General features: G+C 36.3%; 1 protein-coding gene across 1 annotated transcript; it reads left to right on the plus strand.

Moving 5' to 3' along the window:
- Positions 1–2,573: 2,573 nt before the first annotated feature.
- On the plus strand, positions 2,574–10,873 carry LOC137925231 (facilitated trehalose transporter Tret1-like). The gene is made up of 4 exons (XM_068768642.1): positions 2,574–2,688; positions 6,834–6,969; positions 8,233–8,378; positions 9,302–10,873. The coding sequence occupies exons 1-4, from the start codon at positions 2,653–2,655 to the stop codon at positions 10,481–10,483; spliced, it is 1,500 nt and encodes a 499-aa protein (XP_068624743.1). The 5' UTR covers positions 2,574–2,652; the 3' UTR covers positions 10,484–10,873.
- Positions 10,874–11,662: the final 789 nt, after the last annotated feature.

Genomic DNA, 11,662 nt, shown 5'->3' on the forward strand with positions numbered 1-11,662 from the left:
TTATGTATAGTATTGCCAGATACGAGCTCTGTAGCGCTTTGTACATAGCCGCGAAATTCAAAAGACAAAAAGGCAGAAGGGAGATATTTGACAACCTATTATATATATCTAAATTACATTTTTGAAAATGTTTGTATGTGTGTCTGTGTGTTTATTCCGGCTAATTTATGAAATGACTAGATTTGATAAGGAGTAATTTAGGCTATTCATTTTGGAAAAATTCTTAAACTAAAAAAAATACTAAATAAATATTTTTTTTTTAAATTACACTCTGACTAAGTCGCATAATATGTGTATGCAATTGTTATTCGTTTTGTCTCTTCATCTTTGACGTTAAGTTTTTGAAAATCGAATATTAGATAAATATTTAGCTTATTTACAATTATTACTCCAAATGTTCTTATAATTTAATTTAAAATATTTATGAAATTCCACTAGAAGGGATAAACAAAACAATGTCTAATTACATCTCTAAAGAATTTCTAAAGGTTGCAATTTTGTGAGAGGTTTTTCTTGTGATAAATTATTAACTAAATGTACTTTGAATCGAAGTTGTAAAATGTTATCATATGTCACAGAAAATTTCTTTACTAAATCCAGGATATTTTTTAATATTGTAAGCAATTTTTATTTACTTTGTCTCTTGAAATGAAGAAAATCGAATATTAAACACATATTTAGCGTATTTACAATTGTTACTTGATATGTTTCTGTGATTTAATTTATTAAATATATACTTATTAAAATTGCTCTTATATATTTTTTTTTACATTTATACAGAACAGTTATGGAAGGGATAATCAAAATAGTTTGTATCTATATCTCCGAGATATCTAAAGGCAAGAAAAATTAGTCAGAATTTTTTTTTTTTGGATGTGATATCCGGGGATGTTGAACAGTAAAAGCTCTGATACCTAAAAGCTAACAAGTTTCTAGAAACTCATCATCAACAGATATACGCCCACTGCATGGCATAGGTTTCCCACATTACCTATGTCGTTGGTCCACATAGTGGAGGAGTTTATACTATCTACCTTTCGACCACAACGGCCTTCAGTTGAACGAACGATGTTCACCACCCACTGTTACTTCAGATGAGCAATTCTTCGCGCCTTGAAGAACCTTGTTATAAGGCGCGTCAGAAGTGACCACTTCTCGGATTTTTATGCCATCACCGCTAACACACATTGGACAAAGATCTCCATGTTCAAACATAGAGGTATTTTAGACGAGAAGAGGTTTCATAGCTTCCTGTAAGCCACCCATCGATCCTTATCGCCGTCGTTAAAAACATTTAGCTCACGGACCTCTGTTTCTGTGAGCTTAATCTCTATGAAGCTGCACAAAGCCGATAACATCTTTAACATTACATAGTAAATAAAAATACATAGGGTATTGAAATACAAAATTTTGTAACTCTACATTTACTGTGATCATCTTAGCATTACGTAACGATTGATGTAATTACTCTGAAAGCAATAAAGCAGTGTCAGTGACATTTTTTTAAATCTTTATAGACGAAACTATTCACCTTTATCTAGCCCAGTGATTCCCAAAGTGGTCTATATCGACCCCTAGGTGTCTATGACAACCTGCAAGGGGTCTACTTCAGCGAAAAAAAATTTGGGGGTCCATGAAATGAAAATGGGGGTCCACGATAGTGGATCTCAACACATACACTGATATCTTATAATATCAAAACATTTAGATTATTTATATAAGTACCTATGAAGTAAAAAAAATATTATATATGTTTATAAAATTGTGTAAGTTGTAGGATGTTGGTATAATAGATTGGTTTAGTTGGTATAGTAGATACAAAATTTTGAGTAGTTTTAATTTAAATTCAATTAATAAATATATAAATTAATGTGTGTTTTTACTTTAAGTTTTTAACACATCAAGTAAGTAGGGGGTCCACCCAACACGGAAAAACATGGCAAGGGGACAACAAAAAAGTTTGGGGAACGATGATCTAGCCTGATCGACGAGGTCTACCATGCTACATCTTCTTCTTCTTTCCAGCCGATCGACGCCTGCTGCAGGGCATAGGCCTCCCAAAAGATCTTCACGATAACCGGCCATGTATTGCACGCATCCAGCAGATCTTAACTATATCCTCGGTCCATCTAGCGAGTAACCTGCCTACTCCAGCTCCAGCTCGTGGTCGCCACTAGAGAACCTTTTCAGTCCTAACGGCCATCGGTTACATGAGCAATGTGCCCATTTAAACGAGCAATTCTTCGAGCTACTTTTCTTCGTCTGGCAGCGGAACTCCAAGCATAGCCCTCTCCATTACTATCTAGGTATGCTAATTCTATGCTACATGCTTGGTCGAAACTTATTAACTCTTGTCTTTAAGACCCCTAAGTTGTAATTGTCTGGAAACAATGACGCCGGAAGGTTGGTTAACTTGTCTGTCTTTGCCACATCTTTGCCAAAAATAATTTTTACAGCATTGCGAATGCTGATGTTAGCGATAATGGCTTATCTTCGTGTTTATCGACAAAGTGCCGGAATTGAATTTGAAAACGATAAGTGTCGTCAATCCGAGTTCAGCGCGGACACGGCGCGCTGGCCCGATCCTCCAAGGAAAGACGAACTGAGGCACGGGTAGACATTGCTAAATAAGTCCAAATACGGACTGTAACAATGTCTAAGGGAAAGCTATCGCCGTTTTGGAAACAGGTGAGTTTTTTCCTAATTTTGTTTTCGCATATGTTTACTTACGATAAACAATATTTTTTATTATCTATATTCCACAGATATAAACGTCCGTGCCTTCGTTTTTACAATTATTTATTTATTTAATAGTTTTTACACAACTTATGTATAATGGGGAACTAATTGCATAAGTTCTTATTTACCGTTAGGCGGTGCAGAAATAGATAATTAAAGATTTGTGAAACAAGATGATATCATAAAAGACAAAAAAAAGTAAAATCTAATTGAGAAGGAAAATAATCACTAAGATTAAAAAACACCCTATATAAATATACTAATGACTACTGTTAACTATGCTATTTATATAAACATAATAAAAAGTAAAATCCATTTAAGTTAAATATATCCGAATTGTTTTTTTTTTGGCACAAGTTTATGCATGTTACAATGTTTATTTCTCTTAATCTATTTACCGAATTAAATCATAAACTATTTAAAACTAAGTTAAAGTTAACTAATTATTATTCTTTTTCTAAATCATAGGTGTGATGTTTATTTTTAATAACGCCTTAACAATGTCCAGTTTATAAAATTACGATTTGTGCGACCAAGAGCGGCGTAACCTATAGTACAGTAGCGCCGCCGACTCAGGGGAGCAATGAGTGTTATTTTGCCGTCATAAGAATAAAGGCCGTAACTAATACCATACTGTAAGCTATACCTACTTATAAAATAGCTTGTTGGAATATGAAAAAACTTTCTTGTTACGGCGGCAATGTTAATAGCCGCGGGGAGGGGATCAGGCCTAGGGGGCGCCAGGGTTTCATTGCACACGGGCGCTACAGAGCCGCCCTTGCTTGCGACCACTTCCGCATCCTTACTGCATATGATAAACAATCATTAAAATATTGCAAACTATCTATTGGTAAATAAATTTGATATATTCAGTTATTTATATTACTATCAAAGTGGTGTCATTCACAGTGATTACTTCTGTAACGTAAGCCCAATTACATAGGAATTAGAATCAAAATGAAGTACCTTATTATTGCATCCATTAACTTAAAGCAAGGAAGGTTGCTAACACGCCCTGAGAAGATCAACAACGACCTGATACGTTTTTTTGTAACATGTAATTTTTTCAATTTCATAAATATATTAGCAGCCTAATTCATTTCTAAGTTTTATTGCCATTTAACAGTTAATTAGGTTTTGTTTGAATTTTTCAATATATTGCAGAGATATTACATGAGAGTGTATAGTAAAACCATACACAGTTGCTCACAAGACTTAGTGATTTTAAGAAACTTTTAGAAAGGTATATCTTTATTTTTAGTATTATTTTTATTTATATATTATATTTATTTTTACCTTATGTATATCGCTTTACGATATTTGATATTTTCGACATTGTCTAATATATATATATATATATAAGGACTCTACGGCAAACTCATTGCACTGATTGCAAATAGTGGATATGTAGAAAAAGAAAGCTTAGCAAAGCTAAGAACAGGTAACTTACACCCTTATCTCCTTGTCACTCTTTCTCTTTCTCTCTTTCTATATGCTGTCTCTAGGCACATAATCCCCACAGAATGCACCTTGGCTTGGATTGCCACATAAATTCTAATTTCGAAATAGGACTCCTCCCATACATTTCTTGCGTCCACCGTCTTTAGACTTTATGACTCGTCTGTTTCCTATCACCGTATTATTAGAATAGTCAATTAAAAAAACAGAACTGTAAGTAAGGGAATTAATCTAATACTAAAATAAAGTCACTGTGACACGTACGAATTTTGTAAAGCGAAAGTTCTTTTACTATTTCTTGACAAGCTTTCGGAGTTTTTTTTTTTGTTTTATGGTCCCCGCTGTTGGGGACCTCTCGTTTCCTATTTCGTGTGGGACAGAGTCTTTTTATTTCTAGTAATTTATTCATATTTTTTATTATTATCATTCTTCTCTTTCGTGTATCATATTATCTGTCGTACTGTTTCTTTCGTGCTACAATTTTCCCAGTCTTTCTCTTTCATTCCATTAGCCATACATCCATCCTCAACCACTACATTCTAGGTTTCCTTACTATTTTGGAACATTACATTTATTGTTCAAGTATTTAACACATATTTTCTTTATAATTATTCTTATATTATACTAAGCTTTCGGAGTTATCATAATCTTAGTCGTTTAAGCTTATAGACGCCCTATGTGGCCTATGCCTTGCAGGGAGTGTCTACCAATTGAGAAAAAGGGAAGAAAAAGAAAAACTATCTCCCAAGAAGTCGAAGTTCTGGTAGAAAGTAGCATTTTGTGCGATAACACGTAAATTCTCGTTAGTCTAGTAATATTATTATGTATACAGAATATATTTACGAGTGGAATGTACTTGAATTTTGGTCCTATATATAAATTTATGATACAAAGTATAAATTAAATTTATAAATTTTTTGGAGTTAATTCGCAATTCGAAACATCAACATATCGTGAGGAATACCATTACTCCTTGCTGAAGATATATAAAAAATTGTAACTCTAAATACGTATGTGTACAATCACAAAATTACAAGATGATCAAGCATTTACATGTCAGAGTGTGAAACTCTCAGCACACGGGTAATTAGAGACTAATAAGAAAAAAACAAATTACTTCATACAACACGTTCCGAGCAGGTGTTTGTCGGGATATAACCGACTGTTATTAAGATAAGCCACCTGTCCCGTGTTTGAATTCATGTTATGTCAGATGTTATCTAATCAAACCACGAGGTTTTTAATTTTTTATCGTCGATTCTTATCAGTTACACTACGCATTTACGTGACGTGCTGATAGTAACACGTAAGGCCGACTAAGTTTAATCTCTCCCTTTCTCCGATCTGGTGGTGGTAACGGTCCAAGTGACCAGGTCAGCCTTTGAGAAGCAGCCGCTCTGAGTAAGTTCGATGGGCTCTTAAAAAGCGAGCAAGTGAGCTGCAGAGCAGGTGCAGAAGCGCCTGTCTCTGCTTAAGTAGTTGTGTGGTCTGGCGTTAAAATCAAGGAGAAGACATAAAGGCATTCATATCCCTTTGTAAAGAGATCGCCAAAAGGGCGATAGAAAGAAATAAAGCAAACAGAGTATAGATAAATAGATTAAAAATGTAAATAGAAACAAAACTGTGATAGAAAATAATTATAGAATAAGTAACAATGTAAAATAAAAATACAAATCGAAAAATGTAAAAAGAAAAAGGGAAGAATGATAGATGAACAGAGCAAAAGGGTAAGAAAGCAGAAATGTAGCATGAAAGATAGAAAACGGACCGAAAGAGAATGTGAAGAATGAAAGAAGAGAGAGAAAATAAAAGATAATGTGAAAAAATTAAATGCTAATAAAGTCCCTATCCCACCACAAATAGGAGTACGAGAGGCCCCCAATAGCGGGGGTCATACAAAAAAAAAAGTAGTTGTGAAGCTATGGGAGAAGAGAATCAGCACTATACTCACTACCGTCTAACCTCTCGTTCCCCTTGCTTTGTTTGGGGCAAGGACATTACAACGCGGATATAAATATTTTTTTCATTTTTTTATTGCTCTCTTTTATTCTTTCCTCCTAAATTCTTTCTCTCTTTTCTACACATCCTTCAAAAATCTTTCATTCTTCACGATTTGAAATTCATTCATACGTAACCTTTCGTTCCTCGTCTGCATTTCTAATTACATCGCTTCTTATTCCGCATAAAATATTTTTTTATTTTTTCTCATACTTCTTATTTATTTTTTTCAATGACAAGGATACTTCACTTTAATCTTTTTATTTATATTACCACTCACATTTTTTTCTCTTATAATCCCCATAAACAAGGACTCTGAGGAGCTGTGGGAATAATCGTCCTCCTCGATAAAATAATGATTAAGAAAAGGACTAATATATAGCTACTCCCGCTATGTAGAAGTCCAGAAGTCGTGCAATAAAGTGCTCCACTACTATATATGTGTGTGTATATATGTATATGTATATATATATATATATACACACATATAATTTATATACAAGTGGTCACTGTGAATGATCCTATGTAGATATCAATATGAATAAATGAAAAATAAATGCAACATAGGTTACTTCATGTCAATAGCACGTGAGTATGGGCGGAGAGTCCTGTTCATCAACAAATGTTTCAACCGGCAGAGTTATGTGACAACGGCTGTGTGCATCAACATCATCGGGCACGGCTGCGTGCTGGGCTTTCCCGCGGTGCTACTACCGCAATTGCAAGCTCCCGGCGCCGCCATCACCTTCTCCAAGGAGACCGAGTCGTGGGTTGGTAAGTCAAAGCAAGGCAAGGATTTTTCCTATGGCCTGTACTTCTTCGAGGTAAAAACAACAGGAAGTCCGAAGTAGAATTGTGTATACTCATCAAGCATTGCCCACGTTTACACAGATTAGCTATGAAAACAATATTCAACCAATCACAAGTCACAAATATTGTAGAGCGCCCTCTCTCGCTCGATATGTATAAGAAATATATTTCTGTGGAATTCCCCTTTTCGCTGATGATGATTTAATGTAACTCCTGTAAGATGATTCCAAGCTCCGACTAATTACATTGACTCTGAGCCGGCGTCATCTCTGAATCGGTGCAAAGAACCACGGAGATGGTATGACGGAAGACTTAGAGAAATTGTCCAACGAATCTCGAACTATGTGTTATAACCAGGCGTACCTCTGAAATGGCCCAAATGTTCGCGTGGTGCGGGAGATTCTCAGAGTACCTGTACAGGTTTAAACTCAAAGGAAGTCCTTCGGGCATCTGTGACCCAGCGGTGGACCAGACCGTGGTGCACACAATTACTTGCTACTTGCTAGAGTCATTTGCGAAGTGGAAATGGGTAGGAGCATTGTTAGCAACTTCGTTTCCCTTTTGGAAGAGGAGAAAAGCCGCCACACTTTCTAGTGGCTTTGTTGCAGGGTGGTGGGTGACGTAATTAAAGTGTGACGAGGGATGGGAGGCGATGCGTAAATGTAATGTGGTTGAATGGTGTATGTCGAATGTATACTAAATGATAGTAAGGATGAATAATGAGAGAGGGAAGGTGAAAGTAGGAAAGTGCACATTCCTAAAACATGATGGCAAAAGAGTATTTAATATATATATATATACATATATATATGTGTATATATATAAATTAAATACTCTTAATAAATGTAGTGGTGTCTATATCTTGACTGTGACTCTACCTGGTGGTAAATGATGACATCCTAAGTGTTTAAAACACACTAGAGAGCGATCAAGTTTATACTAATTCCTCTAGTGATGTTAAACATAATGATAAAGTTTTTTTTTTAATTATTTTATCTATATTCCACAGACATTAACGTCTGTGCCTTTGTTTTTTATTTGTTTAAGCTTCTTCATGTCATAGTATTTTAACTTTTTGAATCATTTTTTTTGATGATGAAATTATTTTTTTTAGTAGTAAGAAAAAGAATATCATTTATACATAGGGCACTCTTAGAAGAAATGTAAGTACCCTTTTCAAGTTTTGCACCCAGCACAGCTATGTGAAAAATGTTTGAAATGTTCCAGCGTCTGTCCATACAGTGAGCATGATAGTGGGATACTTCCTCACGCCGCCCATCATGGAGAGAATGGGACGGAAGGCGGCGCAGTATGCCGTCAGCATCCCATTCCTGATCGGCTGGTTCATCACAGTCATGGCGACCAACGTCGAGGTTGGTACCATGAGTCAAATTAGTCCAGGGCTACATTATTCCAAAATCTGGCATGTATTTAGATCTCTTATGTGGGAAATTAAGGTTTTGGATCACAGGCTCTGATTTATCTAGATAGACTTAATTTCCTCAGAGCAAAGGCAGAAGGCTGATGGACTTAAACTTAGCTCTTTCGTTTAAGCGCCTGTCGCACTGACTTACTTAACGCTTCCTTCTATAAAGGATCACTTCTTCTTTCCTGCCTCCATTACCTGTCTATCACTGATACTCGACTACTAACGCCCCCAACTGTCTCCCGTATGGACTTTACTGAATATAATTTCATTAAATGACTTTTTCGTCATTTTTAACATGCCAAAAAATTTCTGGTCAAGTTAGAAATATGCATTTTTAAAACCGCATCTTCAACCCTCAATGCAGGTAACATTTCATGAAATCTGTTCTCACCTGATCAGCATAATCAATATTCCTTATAAATTTCAAGTCTCTAAATCTTTAGATTCTAGAAATTTCCTGATGAATTACATAGGTTAAAATCTCTTATATTTATACAGAGATTATTTAGATATTTAATTAAAGCAACGTTGCAATTTAGACAAGTCTTTCCATTTTATTTAACTACAGCTTCAAGTTTTATGAAATCATCATAGCTGAGGATGATTCTGTATCGGCATAAATTCATCATCACCCCACTAAGGCATCCACCAAAGATCCTCACGATGATCGGTCTTGGGCTGCTCTCATCATCACTCAGTTTAAAATGGCTAAATTACTCGGTTTAAATTATTAACTATTTTGGAATCAAGCGTTACTGTGGAAGTCCATCCTAAGTAAGAAAAAGACCAATATTTAGCCACTTCTGCACATGCATGTGGCTAAATATTGGTCTTTTTCTTACTTAAATTATTGACATTTGATTCCAGGCGCTGATAATAAGTAGAATATTGCAAGGCATATCCAGTGGATTGCTCACAACGCTCCGGTCTGTGGTGATAGGCGAGTATACGAGTCCGAAGAACCGCGGCGCCTTCCTCACTACAATCTCCCTCGCGCAGGCCTTTGGCATATTCTTTGTCCACCTCGTCGGCTCTTTACTCAGTTGGCAAATGACCGCACTCATCTGCGCTTTCTTTGCTTACGCTAGTCTAGTCATGACCTTCTATATACCTGAATCACCAAGCTGGCTGGTGGCTAAAGGCAGACATGAAGAATGCAGAAGAGTTTTCCACTGGCTACGTGGTGACGATGAAAACGAAGAGCTCGAGGAAATGATAACCGCAAGGCTGGCGTTCGAGAAAGCAATTATAGGGAATAGTTCTTCGAAAGTCGGACGATTCGAGCGAATGTGGGAAACTGCATGCAAGAAAGAGTTCTACAAACCCATAATACTAATGATACACGCGAACATATTGATGCAGTTCTCTGGTGGTACTACAATGGCGGCTTATTCAACGGTTATAATCGGTTTGTTAATGGGACCGGGAGTCAATGTTCATTTCTGGATGGTGTTTTTGGACACACAAAGAATTATCTCGAATAGTGCTGCCGTGTACGTGATAAACAGAATAAAGAGAAGGACAATGATGTTTTCCACGGGTGCTCTGTGCGTAGTTAGTCACTTGGCAATATCGGCGTACGTCTACGCGAGGAAGGAAGGTCTGTTCCTCTACGACGCTATATGGCTTCCAGCGCTCTTGATAAATATCCATTTCTTCACCGTTGCCGTCGGTATGGTGCCCATGCCGAACGTTATAGCTGGTGAGGTGTTCCCTCTCGAACATAGAAGTCTTTGCGGCACTATAAGTCTGACAACAGGCGGAAGCTTCATGTTCGTCGCCCTCAAGACATTCCCGCAACTAATCGACTCTACCAGATTGGATGGTACTTACCTTATATACGCTGTGATACTCGCTTTAAATCTTGCGGTCATTTGGGTACTGCTACCAGAGACCAAAGACAAGACACTTCAGCAGATAGAAGACGAGTTCAGAGGAAGGCCGCTGAGGCCTGAGGAAGTGGAAGCGAAGCAGTCCCTGCAGATGGACCCGGTGGAGGCGTATATGAGTAAACTCTCCCTAAGAAGTGTCAGTAGTGTTGTGTTGTGAATGGTTTCTGTTGTGTGAATTTGTTCAACTTAATATTTGTAACTTCTTTCCTTTTCGAAGGATACCATTATGAAGATGCGTATATAATTGCGTTCTGGTGAATATAGAACTATGAAAAAAATATCAGCTCGTTTCTGGAATTTGTTAGGTATGGAGAGAAATTTATTCTCAAACTTGTTCTTCCAACAACGCGATGGACTCGACACCAGCACGGTGAACCTATGTAATGTTGAGACATTACAAGTCGAAGTCCAAAAATTCAAGAGATATTACTTCACCCATTGAGCTGTGGACCGAACCCAGAAAAGATATTTTTAACTTTTAAAACTTATTTTGTAAATTACTTAAATAAACCTACAATACATAAATGTTTACGTATTTTTTAAATAACGTCTATCAGTATAAAATTGTGGCAACTCTATCGCCAACTTAACATTCAACGCTCCGACGTCACTCCTCGCTCACTATTTGTAGATACACGGCCCGCATTGGATATAGAGTTGTTCGATTGTATCGTGGATATCTATGTAACATTATACAAGTCAACACCTTCCCATCCTAGTTTCATTGCACTAAAACGATATCTTATAAAATCATAATTCTTAATTCAAAAAACCGATCACGCTGATATAATGTTTATTGTGCTTCATATTAAACGGTTTTATTTAGTTCGACCCATACGAAATTTATTTGGGTCAAAATTAGAAATTGAAATTTAAACACCTTCCCGTTGTCAAATAGATTTGAAATTTGGTACACACATTTAATTTAGATGACAATACAATATAATAAAATCAATAACATTATAAATCTAAGATGGCCGCCGATACAAAATGGCGTATTACATATTTTTTCCTTAACCCCCTCAATATGGGTATCAAATGAAAGAGCTACACTAGTAAAACCCGATGATTATGTCAAAATTTAAAATTCAAGATGGACGCCGTTCCAATATGGCGGACTAGGTACATATTTTTCCACAAACACCACAATATGGGTATCAAATAACCGTTTAATTTAAAAGTTTTTTTAATTGTATTTATTTAACACGTTAATTGCGCTATATTTGGAGGACCCCTCGATTAAAAAATATGTGATGACTTGACCATTTGGACGTCCAACGTCTCAGAATAGCCACATAAATAGCCATTTGAGCAACATTAAGCTTGTAGGATTCTT

The sequence above is a fragment of the Battus philenor genome, unplaced genomic scaffold (assembly GCF_028537555.1).
Source record: "Battus philenor isolate CCGP_79_NKW_IND1 unplaced genomic scaffold, ilBatPhil1.0.hap1 SCAF_26, whole genome shotgun sequence".
Classification (NCBI taxonomy): Eukaryota; Metazoa; Arthropoda; class Insecta; order Lepidoptera; family Papilionidae; genus Battus; species Battus philenor.

Bases quoted from the DNA above. Each gene is read 5' to 3' on its own strand.
- LOC137925231 (XM_068768642.1), top strand. From the start codon at position 2,653: ATGTCTAAGGGAAAGCTATCGCCGTTTTGGAAACAG. The intron at 2,689-6,833 runs GTGAGTTTTTTC...TTCAACCGGCAG, and splicing joins TATCGCCGTTTTGGAAACAG to AGTTATGTGACAACGGCTGT. The intron at 6,970-8,232 runs GTAAGTCAAAGC...GAAATGTTCCAG, and splicing joins GGAGACCGAGTCGTGGGTTG to CGTCTGTCCATACAGTGAGC.